Source organism: Triticum urartu, chromosome 3A (assembly GCF_056163025.1).
Source record: "Triticum urartu cultivar PI428250 chromosome 3A, HENAU_Tu73, whole genome shotgun sequence".
Taxonomy (NCBI): domain Eukaryota; kingdom Viridiplantae; phylum Streptophyta; class Magnoliopsida; order Poales; family Poaceae; genus Triticum; species Triticum urartu.
Genome location: NC_141875.1, coordinates 8,520,326 through 8,539,985, shown reverse-complemented (window position 1 = coordinate 8,539,985; position 19,660 = coordinate 8,520,326). Strand labels below are relative to the sequence as shown.

Here is a 19,660-nt window from a genome sequence, read left to right as displayed (position 1 = left end):
TTGACCACCCTACCGGTGAAAGGGAGACTCGGCTAGGGTCTGCTCTGAAGACTCCGTGCCTATGGCGGAAGGATCTCATCAACCTTCCGAACTGGACACCTCCGCCTCCTCCTCCTCCTCCGGCAAGTCAGGGCACTCCGCCTCCACCGCCTCCTCCTCCGGTGAGTGACGATCAGGGCCCTCGGCCGGCTCCTTCTCCGGCGCGTGGCGGCACTCCGCCTCCTTCTCCGCCTGCGCCGACGCGTCCGAGCAGCCAGCCTCCTCCTTCTCCGCCTCGTCAGCAAGGGCGGAAGAGACCTGCCGCCGCTCCAGCTGCTCCGGCGCGTCGTAGTCCTTCTCCTCCGCCTCTTAAGCAAGTAAAGAAGACAACCGCTCTGTCTGCTCGGTCGGCGTCTAGCAGTACAACCAGAGGCGGGAGGACATACAGATTCGGTCCTTCTCTGAAGACTCCAGACAAGTTACCATATGAGAGGACCCTGGAGGAGAACGCCGAGATCACGCGAGAAGAAGTGAGGAACTTCTTTGAAGGGGTGAAAGCAAAGAAACATCCACCTCCGGAGGAGAAGGTAGATCGGGTGAAAGTGAAGCGCACTCTGGCTGCCCTGACAAAACCACCGAAGTCTGATCCGCCGAAGGGAAACTATGACCGCATTATTGGAAAGGAATTTGCCGAAGCAGAGAGGTCGGGAAGTACTGTCAGTGATCAAAGGCTGAAAGAACGACGAGCTGGGAAACAAATTGCCCAGCTCGGCGAACAAGCGAAGCAATCATGCCCCCCGCTCAAGGTGCCTAGCCACAACGTCGCTAATGATCCGAGGATGGTGCCCGGTTATAGCAATCTTGCAAATTACCTGCCCGACGAAGTACATTATGAACCCATGGAAATGCAGATACAAAGATACGAGTACGGGAAGCCTCTCGTCAAAGATGAAAGATCTCTATCAACGATGATGCGAAGATTGCATGATTGGTACTTGAAAATCTGCAGAGACTCTGGGGGGAGGAGTACTTTGTATGTGAAAGTTAAAAAGGAGCATGACCTCATTGGAATTGATCTGTTGCCTGTTCCATTTGAGGACTTCTATCAGTTTTTCAATCAATTGGCCCTCGATAAAACAACGGTCGCCTGCTACTGTCTGTAAGTAGTACTACTTCTGTCATTAAGTTTCTCTATATAGCTTAGCTCTTTCATTGCATGTATTTATAATCATCCTCACTATATTATGCAGATTGAAGATCGTCGAATTGAAGAAAAGACAAGTCGGTGATATTGGGTTCATTAACACATATCTCATAGATGCAACTCAGGTTAAATTTCATGCCGCAGAAACCGAGGCCAGCATGCTACAATCGTTGATAATAAATCAAAACAAAGATATAATACTCTTTCCTTACAACTTCAAGTGAGTGTTACTGTCTTGTGCGTATTCGCTTTCCCTTATATATTAGTCAAGGTTATAGTAATGTAATTGATGAGTTATGCATGCGTGTGCATTTTCCACTATATTCTCCTACATATTAAGCTTGAGCAGGGACTAGTAACCGTCTTAGACTCAAGACGAAAAGATCCCAAGGACTATGCAGACATGACTCAAATACTCGAGAAGTAAGTCAAATCGATCATTATCCACCATATCAGCAACTTTGTTCATTTCCTGATATATCAAGTAATTGTTTTCTTTGTCCGGCAGGGTTTGGAGAAAATTCACCAGAAAAGCTCCGGGACTGCCGAAGGAGCTGCAATTTAGACACCCGAAAGTAAGTACTAGCTATAGTAGCATTTTAAGCGCATCTACTAGTCATTCAAGCGCTAGTTTCATCAATATCATTTGGCATTCTTGCTTATCAGTTTGATTAACCTCTATTTCTTATAAAGTGGTTGTGGCAGGAACAAGGGAATGATTTCTGTGGATACTATGTTTGCGAGTCCATCCGCCACACGATCTGTGAGCGGTGCTACACTGACGAACAATATGAAGTACGTAAATAACAACATTCACAATTTTATTTTATTACCATCATTTGTGTTGAGTTTCATTCATTCATATATATATATTGACCCCCTTCTTTAAATTAGATGTTTTGGAAGCGGGATGAACTCCTAGCACCAGCTCGCATGCGAGCAATTCAAGAGGAATTGGCGGCATTCTTTCTTGACCACGTGATCCCTGAAGACGGAGAATTCTATGTTGACCCTGAGTCCGTATGATTATATTTGTAAGAGATAATTATTGTATATATGTAGCCGGTAGTGTCAGATAGATATACGAGAACTTGTTGTTCGACCAATCTCTCGGAGAAGGAGAGGTGGTCGATATCACTTCTCTCTGTATGCATATATGTTCATGACGATCTTCTGTTTTCTTCGTTTGCTTACTAGCTAGCCAGCGTGTCTAGTCCTCTCTATACGTATGTATAGTACGTAGCGTCGACCAAGCACGGACATAAGAGAGGACACTTCTCTCTATTAATTATAGCTAGCTAACACAATATATGAAACACCTAAATTAACCCCCAAAACCCCCAACCCCCCCCCCCCCCTTTCAAAAAAAAACAAAAACCCCAGCCACAGAAATGCTGACGCGTGGATGCCTATTGGTCCCGGTTGGTGCCACCAACCGGGACCAAAGGGTCTCCTGCCTGGGCTCTGCGCACTGCCCACGTGGAGGCCCATCAGTCCTGGTTCTGGATTGAACCGGGACTAAAGGGTCGGGGCATTAGTACCGACACTTTAGTCCCGGTTCAGGAACCGGGACTAAAGGCCCTTACGAACCGGGACTATAGGCCCTTTTTCTACCAGTGGTAACTTGACGCAGATACCGGGAAAACCTAGTAGTAGCACCTAGGAGTATGTAACATCGTATGAACAACGCTTGCGTACACACTCATGATCAACTCAGCAACATAAAGTAGAGCTCTATCATATCTCCTTAAAAAAGGAAGAGTCGTTTCATATTGCTGGCTACATAAAAAAGGAATGTTTGTAATAGCACAATGGGCTAGTAATATATTGCTTTCAACTTATGGATTAAGATACATGGACGGGTGGATAGACCCCGCCACGGAGGCCACACTCTCATCGGCGGTCGAGCCGAATATCGACCTTACCCTTCATGGGAGCCATGACGCCGAGCAACCGGATTCTTCCCCGGCCACGGACTCCGAACCGCCTGTGCCCGTGTCTATCGAATCCGACTGGGTGCCGATCATGGAGTTTACCTCCGCGGATATTTTTCAGCACTCGCCCTTCGGCAACATGCTGAACTCATTAAGGTCTCTCTCCTTGTCAGGAGAGTCTGGGCCAAACTATGTTCAGCAGGATTAGGACGCGGATAACGAAGAAATTCGCTGCCCACCCACCACCCACTTAGTAGCCACTGTTGATGATTTGACCGACATGCTCGACTTCGGCTCCGAAGACATCGACGCTATGGACGACGATGCAGGAGACGAACAGGAATCACTGCCCACAGGGCACTAGACGCCACTTCATCATATGATGTATACATGGTGGACACACCCAAAGAAAACAACAACGAGGAACGGAAGGAGACAGCGAAGGGTTGTTCCCTCGAGAAGCAGTCAAAGCGGCAGCGTAAGCGCCACTCCAAATCCCGCCTCGGCAGAAACAACGGACATATAGACCCAGCGATAGAGCAGGGTGAACCATCGCCCGACCAGGGCAACACGGAGAATCAAACCGAACAACCCGACCCCGTCGAAGATAACAGTCCGGACGACATCACACCGGACAAGCACCCGGAGCAACAGAATGCCCATCAAAGGCTGGTTGCCACTGCGAGGAGTCTGAAAAAGCAGAAGCAAAGGCTTAGGGATGCACAAGACACACTCAGAATCAAATGGAGTGAAGTACTCAACACTGGAGCGAAGTACAGCCGTAATCGCCACATCAAGAGCTACCCGAAGCGAAAGCTGCTACCTGAATTCGATGAGGAGGCCTTAGATCCCCCGCAATCAAAAAACAAAACGGCCATCCAATCGGATAGATGACCTCGTGGCCAAAAAGAACGGCAAACGACGCCGCACATAAGCCGGTACGCGATCCACATGAGGATTCGCATCAAAAGTACGGCGCAACCAGATCCATCTACGGGCCACGCAATGCAACACAACAAGCATCCCAATACCACGGTACACCCAAATACAGGGGTGCCGCACACCCCCTTATGTTTCACCGATGAGGTGCTGGACCATGAATTTCCAGAGGGATTCAAACCCGTAAACATAGAGGCGTACGATGAAACGATAGACCCTGGGGTCTGGATTGAGGAATACATCCTCCATATCCATATCGCTCGAGGAGACGATCTCCACGCCATCAACTACTTACCCCTCAAGCTCAAAGGGCCGGCTCGGCACTGGCTTAAAAGCCTCCCCGAAAACTCCATTGGAAGCTGGGAAGAGCTCGAAGACGCCTTTCGGGCAAATTTTCAAGGGACCTATGTCCGACCACCGGATGCAGACGATTTAAGTCATATAACTCAACAGCCCGAAGAGTCAGCCTGAAAGCTTTGGAACAGGTTCCTCATTAAAAAGAACCAAATAGTCGACTGTCCGGACGCCGAAGCCTTAGCAGCTTCCAAGCACAGCGTTCGAGACGAATGGCTTGCCAGACACCTCGGTCAAGAAAAGCCGAGAACAATGGCAGCATTAACAAGCCTCATGACCCGCTTTTGCGCGGGCGAGGACAGCTGGTTAGCCCGATGCAGCACCAGCGACCCAAGTACATCCGAAATCAGGGACGGAAACGGGAAATCACGACGCAGTAAAAACAAGCGCCGGAATAAAGAAGACAGCCCGAAGAGCACAGTGGTAAACGCCGGATTCAAAATCTCTCGGCCAGGTCAGCAAAAGCTGCCCCCCAAAGGCAACAGAGACGAACTGTCCAGCCTAAACAAGATTCTGGACCAAATATATCAGATCCATAGCACCCCCGATAAACCTGCAAATCATACCCATAGAGAATGTTGGATCTTCAAGCAGTCCGGCAAGCTCAACGTCGAACACAAGGGGCAGGATACACCAAGCGAAGACGAGGACGAGCCTCGCAACAAAGCACTGGGGAACAAAAGAAGTTCCCACCAGAAGTCAAAACAGTAAACGTATTACACGTGACTAAGGGGAGAAACAAAGCGGCACTCCTAGAGACACATGCCCCAGGGCCTATCACCGCGGAGTCCTGCCACTGGTCGTTCCAACCGGTCACTTTCGACCATCGAGATTACTCGGCAAGTATCCGGCGTGCAGGATGGGCTGCCTTGGTATTAGACCCAATAATTGACGGATACCACTTCACACGAGTCCTGATGGACGGTAGCAGCAGTCTAAACCTGATATATCAGGACACAGTCTGCAAAATAGGGATAGACCCAACAAAAATTAGCCGCAGCAATACTACCTTTAAAGGAGTAACGCCAGGCCCAGAGGCCCATTGCACGGGCTCCCTGCTACTAGAGGTTATATTCGGCTTTCCCGATAACTTCCGTAGCGAAAATTTAACGTTCCACATCGCTCCGTTCCAAAGTGGCTATCAAGCACTACTCGGACGCGAAGCTTTCGCTCGCTTTAACGCAATACCGCATTACTCTTCCCTCATGCTTAAGATGCCCAGTCCACGTGGCATCATTACAGTAAATGGAAATATTGAGCACTCCTTGCACGCGGAAGACCGTGCGGCTGCCTTGGCAGCCGCACACTAAACGGCCTCACCAACTAAAGCATCCGACATGTCGTTAAGACCACGGACACGGTTGGACGAGTCCGGTACTTCTATATGTAATTGATACAGGTTTGATGGCTATACCCCTATTACAATATAAGGGGCTCAACGCGCGCACACAAGTGACAATCAGGCTCAACTTTACTCATGTTGTTTATTTAGTATAACTTACCTTTTGCACGGCAACTTTTCAATTATGTTCCTCTCTTTTTCAGATGACCATCGTGCTACACCCGTCCAGAATACGGAACAACGGAGACACAGACGCAGACGTGTAGCAGGGACCCGTTCCAAGGATTCTTTTTAGATTAAGACCCTGCGTAAACCTTTTTTATTGTCTCTTGTTGATACACATCCCTCGGATTCTCAGTACAATTGAGAAGGATGCTGACGTATTGACATGTCGCCACGTCAGAATATTGCACATACCTGGACACCAGAGGCTTATTACAAAGGGCACTGTTTAGGCCCGGTTTACACCATAAAGACTGAATACCTTAGGGAGTGTTCGGCGTCGTGAGTTTGGCCTTATATGCATCAGCTCCGAATCATGTCTTTGGTCAAATGTTGGGTTTGCCCGGCTCCTGTGTTTTGCTGCCTTACGTTCCGCTCTATCGGCTAAGGCGGCACCAGGAGAACTACTGCGATTGTGCCCTGGTTCATCCGGACGAGCACCTCACTAGAGAAAGCCGAAAATCGACTGTCATGATATAGCATGAGACTGGTCAACCACTCGATGACCTATAGGAATCTTCAGGATTCCTCCGCCTTAACGAAGGGTCGTTTCCCGGCCAGGCATGTATGCACCCTGAATTTGGATAAGTGCGGAGCCACCAGGGGCTATATAGTAGCCCCACTGTCAAACTCCTCTGGCTAAGTGAAAGTGTTAAAGCATTATAGTCCGGTTGCCTAGTTCGCTGCGCTATCACCTCCTTAATGGACCAAGACGTTGGGTCAAGTGTGAACATGCGTCTTCTTCTGCGAACACCCCCACATTATATGCGTGGGGGCTGAAGCCGACGACTGCAATCTTTCAGGTTATATACATATATACATAAACGGCCGCAGAGGAGGCATCATAATACTTTCGGGCAAAAGTATAAATACAGCCTTGATAAACTTAATAAAACATTGTTTTTACAATGGGAATACATGTCACTCAAACATAATATTCTTCGAGCACTAGGCCTCTATCGAACGAGCGCCTTCAAGAACTTCTTTAAACTAGTGCTCGGCAGCCACTCGACCTATGACCGAACCCTGCGCCGCAACAGTGGTGGCATCCATCTCCGCCAGTATGTTTTAACACGGGAAAGGGCCATCCGCGAGACTTCGATGCACACCGACCTCTTCATCGCATTAATGCGCGGCACCGCCCCAAGGAACTGCTGCACCAAACTAAAATAGCTATTCGGCTTTGGCTTTTCCGGCCACAGATGATCCACAACAGACCTCATGGCGAGTCCGGACAATCTATTCAGCTCAGCCCATTTGGCAAGCCGATCAGTTAATGGAAGCGGACGCTCTGGAACATTAAATTGTGACCAGAATAGCTTGTCCACTTCACGATCTGTTTGATCTCGGAAGTATTCGGCCGCATCGACAGCACTCGCCGCCAAGTCCAGATATGCGCCCGCCGAACTCCACAGCCGGTCCAGAGGGGCATACTGAGGATCTCCAAACTTCCTCCGCAGCATAAAGGGTTTCCCAGCCGTGATATCCTCGGCTTGACGCAGCTCCTCCTTTTTCGCTCTCATCGCAGAGCGGGTATCTTTGGTCGCCATCGTGGCCTTTTCCAGGTCCGTCGCCTTCGCCCGGTTTTCTTCTTCAAGAAGCTGGCAACAGTCGGCATTATCTTTTAACTTTACAGCCATCTTGGCCATTTTATCTTTGCTCTCGCAATGTGCGGCCTGTTCGGCCCTTAACTCTTCGGCTGCTTGCAAAGCAGCCGCATTGCTACTCCTTGCTTGCTCCTTGACTCGGGCAAGCTCCGCAGAAGGGTCTCCACGGTAGCCGCTCCATCTGCAGTCACAACATATTAAAGATACTGGCATCATGCTGCTCTTATTATGTGACGATCACCAGAAAGGCCACTCACCCTGTGCCTCGTCAAGCCGCTCGTTGACAAGCACGATGTCGGCATCTGCCACATGCAGCTGTCGCTTTAGTTCTGCATACCCATCAGTCCGGCTAGCCACCGGAGCCTCCATCACCTGCACATAAAGGCAATCTGGTTATTACCTGGGACTATGATCCTCTGTTTGCCGCCGTTTTCGACGACAACCAGAGTCTCAGGGGCTACTATCTACACATGGCACATCTAAAAATGTGCGGTACTTTCAAAAATATACATCATTTCACGTACCTCAAAACCCGTCAGTAGACTCATAAAGGCTTCATGCAGCCCACTTTCGGCGGACGAAATCCTTTCAATCACCGTACCCATCAATGTGCGGTGCTCTTCTGAGATAGCCGCCTTCTCCAGCAGATCCCTCCGTACATCTGACCGCGCACCAGACGATGCCGGACTCTTTTTGCTCTCTTCGAGAGCCAGATACTGAGGACTTCGGGTGGCCATAGGATTACCTTCTAGCCTAGCCGGATCAGGAGAAGCCCTCCGTGACGACACCTCAGGGTCGCCCGCTTCGTAAGGCGGCGTAGCAGGGGGAGGCGTTTCACTCTCCATCATCTCCGGAAGAAGATCCCCCGAAGACGAGCTCAGCTGAGAAAGCTGAGAAAGGCTAAGATCCGAACTGCAAGATAAATACTTCGGTTATTTTCCTCAGAAGTAAGGTAGGATATCTTCACCATTAAATACCTTTTGATTACTTACAGCTCGTTAGAGGGCTGATCCCCGCGCGGACATTGTGCGGCAAGAACACCCTCCGAGGCAGGACCCTCTGGCGGAGATTTCTTCTCCTGTTTGGAAACCTTGATTTCTGGATCTTCGGAGGTAATCCTCTTCCTTCCCCGGGGAGAGAGAATGTCAGATTCTTCCCCTTGGTTATCCTCCCTCGCGGAGGCGCTCATTCCCTCGGTTGGAATAGGTAGCGATGGAGGCCCGCTTTCACCCTCTTTATTCCCCCCTTCGTATTCCTTTGAGGGCACCGGACAAGGTGCTGGCTCGAGCATCTTTTCCAGCACCGGATTGTCCAAGCCTTCAGGAAGGGGGAACGAACACCGGATCATCTTCGCCTTTGTTATCCAGTCCTGGTCAAAGAGCGATTCTTCAGAATGATGTCATGATAAATAAAAGGATGGTGTGTTCGGCCATGGGATTACTTACTTGGGTATAGCGGTGAGGTTGCTGCTCAGGCCCACGTCCTCGGTAGTGTCCGGACACTCTACTTGGGGTCCGAAAAATGATTTGTACATCTCCTCGTGCGTCATGCCAAGGAAATTCTGAATAGTGCGCGATCCTTCTGGGTTGAATTCCCACATGCGGAGGGGCCGGCGTTTGCAAGGCTGGACTCGAAGAACCAGCATGACTTGCATTACCATAACCAGAATGAAATCTCCCTCGAAGAGATCTCGGATACGGCTCTGCAGTATTGGCACGTCCTTGGCTGGACCCCAGCTCAGTCCCCTGCTGATCCATGACATCAGTTGTGGTGGAGGGCTCGAGCGAAAGGTGGGGGCAGCTACCCACTTGGCACTTCGGGGAGCTGTGACGTAAAACCACTCCCATTGCCACAATCCGGACACCTCTGGAAAGGAACCCTTTGGCCATGGAGCATCAGCAATTCTGCTTATTAAAGCACCTCCGCACGCTGCGTACTGTCCCTCGACCATCTTCGGCTTCACATCGAAGGTCTTGGACCACAAGCCAAAGTGAGGGGTAATGCGGAGGAAGGCCTCACAAACGAGAATAAATGACGAGATGTGAAGAAGGGAGTCCGGGGCCAGATCATGAAAATCCAGCCCGTAATAGAACATAAGACCCCTGACAAAGGGATCCAGAGCGAGGCCTAGTCCTCGGAGGAAGTGGGAGACGAACACAACGCTCTCGTTGGGTTTGGGAGTAGGGACAACCTGCCCTCGGGTGGGCAGCCTATGCGAAATTTCGGCGGTCAGATATCTGGCCTCCCTCAACTTCTTGATGTCCTCCTCCGTGACGGAGGAAGACATCCACTGGCCTTGAAGGCTGGATCCGGACATGATTGAAGGTCCGAAGCACCTGACCTTGGCTTTGGGTGTTAGAACTCAAGGCGGGGGAGGGATTCGATTGAGCACGGGAGGGAGAAAAGTAACAGCCTTGTCCATTTCTAAAGAGGGTGAATATCAAGCGTCCTCCTCGTGGCCGTTTGGGACTTGCCTAAAATCTAGGAGTCCTAGGCATGGTTGGGTTACCCACGTACGTATTGATGAGAATCCCGTAATAAGGGGAACACGATCTCTGCTTTGACAAGACGTGTCAAGAAACCGCCTTGTGTTATGTGCGGGGTTGGTTAAAGAAAAACGGTTCAAATAATTACCGGGCCGTGGCGTGATGTCATGCTGCCAAAACATGTCAGCAGATTAGATTTGTGAAAATATTATTCTCTCTACGGTGGTATGTGGAACTTATTTTGCAGGGTCGGACACTATCCTTGTATTCAAATTCTTCCGTGGTGTATTCGGAGGAGGAACCCGCCTTGCAATGCCGAAGACAACACTGCGCGCCGGACTCATCGTCATTGAAGCCTGGTTCAGGGGCTACTGAGGGAGTCCTGGATTAGGGGGTCTCCGGACAGCCGGACCATATCCTTTGGCCGGACTGTTGGACTATGATGATACCAGATTGAAGACTTCGTCCCGTGTCCGGATGGGACTCTACTTGGCGTGGAAGGCAAGCTAGGCAATACGGATATGTATATCTCCTTCTTTGTAACCGATCTTGTGTAACCCTAGCCCCTTCCGGTGTCTATATAAACCGGAGGGTTTTAGTCCGTAGGACAACATACAATCATACCATAGGCTAGCTTCTAGGGTTTAGCCTCTCCGATCTCGTGGTAGATCAACTCTTGTACTACTCATATTATCAAGAATAAATCAAGCAGGATGTAGGGTTTTACCTCCATCAAGAGGGCCCGAACCTGGGTAAAACATCATGTCCCCAGCCTCCTGTTACCATCCACCTTAGACGCACAGTTCGAGCCCCCTACCCGAGATCCACCGGTTTTGACACCGACACCTAGCCTCACCACCATTTTAATTGTTATTAGCATGTGCGAATCCCTATAGCCAAGTGGAAAATATTTTTAGGGTGCATGCTACCCACACTGACCACCTCATATATTCCAAAGGGAACATCAAACAGTCCAAATCTCACTAATTATATTCAGAGGATCTTACCTGTTGAACCGTTTCAGCACATTAGCACATCAAAACCAGAGTCATCCTAACATTTCAGCTCCATTAGCTCCACCTTCAATGGTTGTTCCTAGAAGCATAAGAACTCCAGCAATTAACAACAGTTTCACAATAAAGACAAATGGATAAGAGATGGCAACATGAGAAAGTTACAAAGATGAGCTGACAAATATAACTAGAACAAAATAATTCACTTATATAACTTATTTCTACAGATGTGGTGTTAGTCACTCTTGACAGTAGCAATAGATAAAACAAAACAACCTATGTTGTAAAATGCGAGGAATATTCATACAAGCAGTATACTTAGATACCTCATAATGGAGAACCTAGCTTGTAAGAAAAGAAAACATGACCTATAAATTTTCTCATGTGAACTCCTTACTCGTAATGTCAACCAGACAAAATTATGCCAAAACAACAAACTCTAGAAACAAAGGTATTATTGGGTATTCTGTTTTAACTAAATGGATCCCAGGAGAAGAAATGCATTTTATTCTACGTGCTATATGAATGTAACAATCACCTATGGAAGGGTTCATGAACAAATGAGAAAATCTAAATTATTTCAAAAGGTATGAATTGAACAGAATGTTTTTATGGAGTTAAATTTAAAAAGATCATAACAAATAATAGTAATAATAATAGGTAAAGAATATAACTAGCTTGGCCACTCAAACTTGCCAGCTAAGTTAATCATTTGACATTTGATTCTGGTATCTTCCAATAGAAAAGACAAGCACATTGAAACATATCACATAATAATAAAGTAATACGACAATAAATTCATCCATCTAGCAAAGATGCAATTACTAAATAAATTTTATCACAGGAAATTTCTTACTAAGTTCAAGTTGTAAGTGGACATTTAAGAATCACAATAACTGCATGCAAGAAATCATTTACAAAACACGACTAGAATGGGTTAGAGCATCCCCAGCCGCGCCCCCAGAACGGCCTCCCCAGGCGATTTTTTTGCGCCGGCGCCGGAAAAACGGCCCAGTCGCGCCCCAGGAGCCCGTTTTTCGCCAGCTTGGGCGAAATCATCGCCGGCGGACCCAGGTCGAACCCGACGCGCCGGGGGGCGGCGGGGCGAGTGTTTTGGCGCGAAACAGCCGCGGGCCCGCCGAGTCAGCGAGACAGGCGCTTCGTCGACCTCATCGCCTCAGTTCCCGCGGGAATCAATGCGAAGGATGCCATGCCGGTCGCCCTCCATTGATGCCTCACGGGCTGCGCAGTGAAGACGCCGCCGACGTGCGTCCCGCCCGCATGCGCAACGCGTCCGCCCGCATGCGGCCCCCCGGCCACCCCGCTTCGGCTATAAAAAGGCGCCCCTCCCCGCCGGTGAGTGCCGCAGCCTCCCCCTCTACCTCCAGTGAAAGCCTTTTCCCCGCCGGCGAGCTCTCCCACCACTCCCCTGCCCGCTGACGAGCGAAACCATGGCGGAGAGATACCCAGGCGACGGCGCAGCGGCGAACGGCTTTGGCTGCCGACACCTCCAGGAGCCGGAGGCGTGCCTTCTGTACGAGGCCGAGTACCCGGCGCCCCCCGACATGCGCGTGCCTGGCTTGTGGAGATTGAGCACCGGCGGCGTCCCGGTGCTGCCTGTGCCCGAAGGGGCGGCACGGCGGGAGGAGATCGCCCGTATCCGCTCCACGTTGACGGAGGAGTAGCGGAACGAGCCGAGGTACGCGCCCGACAGCGAAACGCTGTGGACGATGTACTTCCAGCGCCGCCGCGAGGAGCAGACCGCCTCCGTCAACGGCATCGTCCCTCGCGGCCGCCACAACTCCGAAGGATGGCGCGAGTGGTGGGGCGTCCCCGGCCGCACACTCGATGTCGTCCTCGACCACATCGAGACCGTCAATGTGCCATGGCTGGAGTACCCGACGCGGCCCTCCTTCTCCCGTCGGCACAGCAGTTCCTGGATGCCGCGGCGAATGGAGCCGGGGTCGTCCTCGTCGTCGGGCTCCGGCTCGCCGGCCCTCCGCCCCGTGAAGCCCTGTTAGCTTTTTTAATCTTGATTCACATGTATCTGCATATTAGTTTGCTTGTCCATGCATATAGGTAGTTGTAGCAGGTGAAGCCTCGGAGAACATGCAGGAGGTGAGATGCGAGGCGCCGTGAGATATGGCGCATGTCGAGTTACCGAACGGTGGCGAGAGGCTGCTGTGTATGCATGTCCGAGGTTGTTAGCTGCTGCTGCATGAGTGGCCGGGTCGTGTGGTTCCTAGAGTGATTCTAGGAGAAGATCAAGTCATTAGTTAGTGATGTGCGTGGGTGCGTGCATGCAGTTAGTGGGTGAGTGTGTGGCCCGGCTACGTGAGCGTGAGTCTACTTAAGCACTTGTATGCATATTTGCTTTCAGGAGAGAAATACAGAGAAGAGAAAAGGGTCGGCTGTGTGATACAGCGGCCACCAAATATCTGTGTTCTTTTGTTCTTCCGTGAACTTTGAGAGGTAGCTAGAGGAAGAAGAAGAGGAGCTGGCGATCAGCTCTAACAAGCCCGAGCCGGAGGAGACACCGCTCGGGCGTCGTGCTCGCAGCAGCGCCGTCGTCATCAACGAGCCCTCGCCTGCGATTGCACCGACGAGGCGCTCCCTCCACCTGGTCTGGCCGAAGCCCGAGCCGGACGTGCTCCCCGTGAAGCCGGAGCACGCCCGCATGGTGGCCCTTGACGACGAGTCCGCCCTCAAATGGGCGAGGGAGGACTACATCCGCGAGCAGGTGCGCCGCCAGTGTCGGGCGTACCTGGAGACCCAGGCACATAGCCGCGCCGAGGAGCGTCGCCGTGTCGCTGAGGAGGGCGGCGTTATCATCATCGACATCAACGACGAGGGCGAGGGCGAGGGCGAGGCCGGGCCGTCAACCGCTATCGGCGACCCCGGCGAGGGATGCAGCAGGCACGCAGGTGTGGCGCGCGGCGGCGACGACGACGACGACGACGGCGACTACACCGGCTTCTACGGGCTTCTCGGCATGTAGACGGCGGCGGCGACGGTGCCGGCAGAGGCTTTTAGTTCGTTTTTAAGTTAGTTCATGGATGTTTTTAAGTTTTTGTACAAATTTCGTCGAAAATTGACCGAACTTCACCGAGTTTGCAAAAATTTGAAACGAACTTCGCCAAACACGCAGCGACCACGGGCGCGTGACTGGGAGCAAACCGAGCCCCAGGGGGCGATCTAGCGCTGGCTTGCCCCCAGGCCGCTCTTTTTCGGTGTCTTGGGGGGCTGAACGGCCGGAGATGCTCTTACTCCTAAGATATAAAGAATAAGGATGAGCAATCACCTAGTGGATAGAAACTCGTGAAAGAATAGCAATAATATGTAAAACCAGCTACATTAAGTCTCCTGGCTTGCATTGACTTCAGCTGAACCATACATACAACATCGTGCCAAGTTAAGAAGATTACACTGGTATCCTCATCATACCCCACCAATTTGAGCCATTCATTCCATCCCACTGTCCGAGGGATCTTAAGAAGTTTACGCAATGAAACAGTCTTCCGCAACGACCATATGGCAACACCTCGACAATTGACCTTTCTCTGCCACATTTGAAGCTTAAGGTGGGATAAGGCGGCAAGACCAAAAGCGCCATCCTATTCCTCAATGATATGGAAGTTGTCGAAATCATTCATATTCATACCACGAGGCTCCTTGATCACGGTAAGGTTCTGCTTGCACAAATCGAACTCAACTATGTCGTTTCCCTTATGCTTAGCCGGCCAGTACAGGGCATTACCTATAAGGGTGCTAGTACTGTAACCAAATAGAGTACCATGTGAAGCCTCTGTTGAGATGGAATTGCCCCATGTGTCAGTCTCGGAGGAGTAAACTCGGGCGACGAGTTGACTGGATCCCTATAGCCAAATGGACAATATTCTCGGGGTGCATGCTACCCACATTGACCGCCATACATATTATCCAAAGACAATATCAAACAGCACAAATCTCACAAACTATATTTAGAAGATCCTACCAGTTGAACTGTTTTAGCATATTAGCACATCAAACCAGGCAGTCACCCTAACATTTCAGCTTCATTAGTTCCACCGGTAATGGCTGTGCCTAGAAGCAAAAGAACTCCGGCAATTAACAACAGTTTCACAATAAAGACAAATGGATAAGAGAAGGCAACATGAGACAGTTACAAAGATGAGCTGACAAATATAACTTGAGCAAAATAATTCACTTATATAACTTATTTCTACAGATGTGGTATTAGTCACTCTTGACAGTAGCAACAGATAAAACGAAACAACATATGTTGTAAAATGCAAGGAATATTCATACAAACAGTATACTTAGCTATCTCATAATGGAGAATCTAGCTTGTAAGAAAAGAAAACATGACCTATAAACTCATGTGAACTCCTTACTCGTCCTGTCAACCAGATAATTATGCCACAACAACAAACTCTAGAAACAAAAGTATTATTGGGTATTCTGTTTTAACTAAATGGATCCCAAGAGAAGAAATGCAATTTATTTCTATGTGCTATATGAATAAACAAATGAGAAAATCTAAATTATTTCAAAAAGTATGAATTCAACAGAATTTTTTATGGAGTTAAATTTAAAAAATCATAACAAATAATAGTAATAATAATAGGTAAAGAATATAACTAGCCTGGGCACTCAAACTTGCCAGCTAAGTTAATCATTCGACATTTGATTTTGGTATCTTCCAATAGAAAAGACAAGCACATTGAAACATAACACATAATGAAGTGACTTGACGATAAATCCATCCATCTAGCAAAGGTGCAATTACTAAATAAATTCTATCATAGGAAATTGCTTACTAAGTGCAAGTTGTATGTGGACATTTAAGAATTACAATAACTGTATGTGAGAAAACATGTACAGAACATAATTAGAATGGGTTACTCCTAAGATATAAAGACCAAGGATGAGCAATTACCTAGTGGATATGAACTCATGAAAGTGTAGCAGTAATATGTAGATCCGGTTCCATTTAGTTTCCTGGCTTGCATTGACTTGGGCTGAACCATATATATACCGTCGTGCCTAGCTAAAAAGATTACATCGGTATCCTCATCATACCCCACCACTTTGAGCCATTCATTCCTTGCTGCAGTATGAGGAGGGATCTTCAGAAGTTCACGCACTGAAACGGTTTTCCGCAACAACCATTTGGCAACACCCTGACAATCAACCTTCCTCTGCCACATTTGAAGCTTAAGGCAAGACAAGGCGACAAGACCAACAGCACCATCTTGTTCCTCAATGATATGAAAGTTGTCGAAATCATTCATATTCATACCACGAGGCCCCTTGATCACGGTAAGGCTCTGCTTGCGCAAATCAAACTCAAGTATGTCATTTCCCTTATGCTTAGCCGACCAGTACAGGGCATTACCTATAAGGGTGCTAGTTCTGTGACCAAATAGAGTATCATCTGAAGCCTCTGTCGAGATGGAATTGCCCCATGTGTCAGTCTCAGAGGAGTAAACTCGGGCGACGAGTTGTCGATAATCCTGCATGTAGCGAGTGTACACGAAGACCAGCTTGAAGGGGCTTGAATGGCACGCGCCGTGTACATGGTTCTGGTCTCTGGCAGCGCAGACCACTGCCGCCTTGAGGTAGGCTTTGTTGAACTCGGGCGGAATGGACACGCGGTGCTGCTTGTGGCTGATAGGATCACACACGACGAGCTCTTCCAGAACCCAGTCTTTGACGAGGACGCGGCCGTGGCGGCAATCGAGCACCTTGTGTTCACTGTAGCGTCCAAGGGAGAAGCGCCCAGGGGGGATGCTGTCCGGAGGTGCGACGACGGGCCTGAACATGACCTGTTGCCCGCCGCCCTGGAAGAAGCCGAGGAGGGGCGGCTTGCCGTGGTGCGCGTAGAACCGGCGGAGGAACTTGGGGTCGACGAGGATGCCTCTCCACTGCTTGCAGACGGCGGAGGCGCGGGGGAGCGAGCATAGGTCCAGCGGGAGGCGGAGGAAGATCTCCCAGAGCATATCTTGGTTGTCCGGCAGGGAGGCAGGCGGCTCCGGCGAGGTGCCGTTGCCCTCCTCGCTGACCTGGATCTGGGGACGGAGACGCTTGCCGCCGCTGCCGCGGGTGAGTCGGTCGGCCCCCTCTCTCGCCTGGATCTGGATGCTTCGGCGCTTACTGCTGCGGCGGTGGCTGGCCACCCCGGCGCCATCCCCATTGGGCGGGCGTGTACCTCGCTCGCGTGGATCTGGGAACGGAGACGCGCGCTGCGGCGACGGCCGGGCATTCCGGCGGCGCCCTCGCCGGGGTGGATGTGGCTCATGTCGGCGGCGCCAGACGGCCAGAGGAAGACCTGGCTCGCTGGCTGGCTCTGGCGAGAGGAAGAAGGAACGCATGAGATATTTTTTAGGGGAAGAAGGACCGCACGAAATCACTAATTAAGACTAGCCATCGTGGGAGTAACTTCAGCGGTAATATTAAGTCCAACTTAACAAATTTACTTATGTGACAATGAGTTAATGAAGAGAGAGGTAATTGTAGTAACTTAGCTAGTTACTGTAACATCACATGTCCCAATGCAATATGAGTCTATAACCTAATAAATGAATCTTTGCATGTTACCACACTTAAGTTACTACCCACTATGAAGATAGTAACATAGTCTAGGGATATGTGTATGTTACTAGTGTACGTTACTATCCATTGTGGCTAGTCTAAAAAGAATACTCGTTGCAAAGAACACTCCACTTTCCTAGATCGTGACAAATGGCACGCTGCATATGGGTCACTTGTCGCAACCTGGGAGTTTTCCTTTTTTTCGTAGATCCATTTATTCAAAGCGTTTTATCTTTTAAACCATGCATTCAAATCTTGAACCGTTTTCACCATTGGATTCCTCGCGTCGAGATCTTTAAAACTAGATCCCATGTTGATAGGTTTTGACAAACTTTTTTTTTCAAGAAAAAAACCGGACGACAAAAAACTGGGCGAAAAAACCGAAATCGGGAGCACGGTTTTTTTCAATTTCCGAAAGAGGCACGCCCGTGCCTCTCACGAAATCACACCCGTGCCTCTCGTGAAAGCAAAACCGTGACTCTGGTGGAAGGAAAAAGAAACAGAGAATGCGGTTTTTTTTCGTTTCCGAGAGGCACGGCCTTGACTCTCCCGAAAGCACAACCATGCCTCTCGCGGATGCAAAACCGTGACTCTCGCGAAAGAAAAAAAAACAGAAAATGCATTTTTTTTCCTTTCTGAGAGGCACGGCCTTGACTCTCCCGAAAGCACAACCGTGCCTCTCGCGGAAGCAAAACCATGACTCTCGCGAAAGAAAAAAACAGAAAATGCATTTTTTTTCCTTTCTGAGAGGCACGGCCATGACTCTCGCGAAAGCACAACCGTGCCTCTCGCGGAAGCAAAACCATGACTCTCGCGAAAGAAAAAAAAAGAGAAAATGCATTTTTTTTCCTTTCTGAGAGGCACGGCCGTGACTCTCGCGAAAGCACAACCGTGCCTCTCGCGGAAGCAAAACCGTGACTCTCGCGAAAGAAAAAAAACAGAAAACTCGTTTTGTTTTTCCCTTTCCGAGAGGCACAACCGTGACCCTCGCGAAAGCACAACCGTGACTCTTGTGAAAGAAAAAAAACAAAAAACATGTTTTTTTTGGTTTCCGAAAGGCACGGCCGTGACTCTCGAGGAAAAAAATCGTGACTTTCGCGAAAGGTAAAAAACGTGTTTTTCGCGGGATTTTTTTTTTGAATTTTTTAATCGAAAAGCTAAGAAAGACCGGGGGAAAACCAAAACGTCAAAAAAACCAAAAAAAAAACCGTTTAAAAAGCCGAAAACGCGTGCGGAAAAATAAAAAAACAAAATCCGGAGGGAGCGTCCAGAACATGACACATGACAAATGACTGAGAGCGCGCCAAGTGGTGCTGATCGTTGCGAGGCTCCCGAAGAAGCACTCGTTAACTAGTTGCTCTCAGGACCGCATGTGGTAGCGGGGAGTAGACTTTCTGTCTGCAGCAGCAGTGGGTTGGGTTGGGCCCTGCCCCTGACCGACCCACCAAGTGCATGATAAATCCCCTAAAAAAGGACTCTCGAAAAAAAAGAGTGAACAATGGAGACATACATACAATTTGATTTTGTTTCGTCAGAGCTCAGACTATGCAGTGCAGCATTGTTAGCCTTTCTTTTCTTCTTTCTTCAACCAGGGACAAAAGTATTCTCTATTAGTGATCTAAAAGGTTTTATACTGGTTTACAAAGAGAGTACTTATTTATATAGCAGCAGTAATTAAGCAGTGATAAAATTTTGTAGCAACGTGGAAACATAACATAAGTTTGATAAATGTCATATTTTCTTAGGAAAGTGTAAGACTATTGTAACATTGAAGTCTAATACATGCAAAATACGTGTGTGTCTTATTCTAATCAAACTTATTCTAATACCGGCAAAGCAGTGTTGCCCGTCAATGGGCCGCCACAAACACTGGCATAGGCTCCAACATGAGATGAACATTTTATTACATATATGAACATTTTTCAGCTTTTCACAAATATGTTTACTTATGTTTAACAATATTTGTTTGCATTCTATTAATAGATC

At 49.0% G+C, this 19,660-nt stretch overlaps 1 protein-coding gene across 1 annotated transcript; it reads right to left on the bottom strand.

Moving 5' to 3' along the window:
- Positions 1-14,491: 14,491 nt before the first annotated feature.
- Positions 14,492-17,454, bottom strand: LOC147977703 (uncharacterized). Its single transcript, XM_087514507.1, has 2 exons — positions 16,020-17,454; positions 14,492-15,163 (listed from the first exon to the last, which is right to left on the bottom strand). The coding sequence occupies exons 1-2, from the start codon at positions 17,452-17,454 to the stop codon at positions 15,117-15,119; spliced, it is 1,482 nt and encodes a 493-aa protein (XP_087370633.1). The 3' UTR covers positions 14,492-15,116.
- Between the last annotated feature and the right edge of the window lie 2,206 nt (positions 17,455-19,660).

Bases quoted from the DNA above. Each gene is read 5' to 3' on its own strand.
- LOC147977703 (XM_087514507.1), bottom strand. From the start codon at position 17,454: ATGCGTTCCTTCTTCCTCTCGCCAGAGCCAGCCAGCGAGCCAGGTCTT. The intron at 15,164-16,019 runs GTAATTGCTCAT...TTTTGCTTCTAG, and splicing joins CATGAGTTCATATCCACTAG to GCACAGCCATTACCGGTGGA.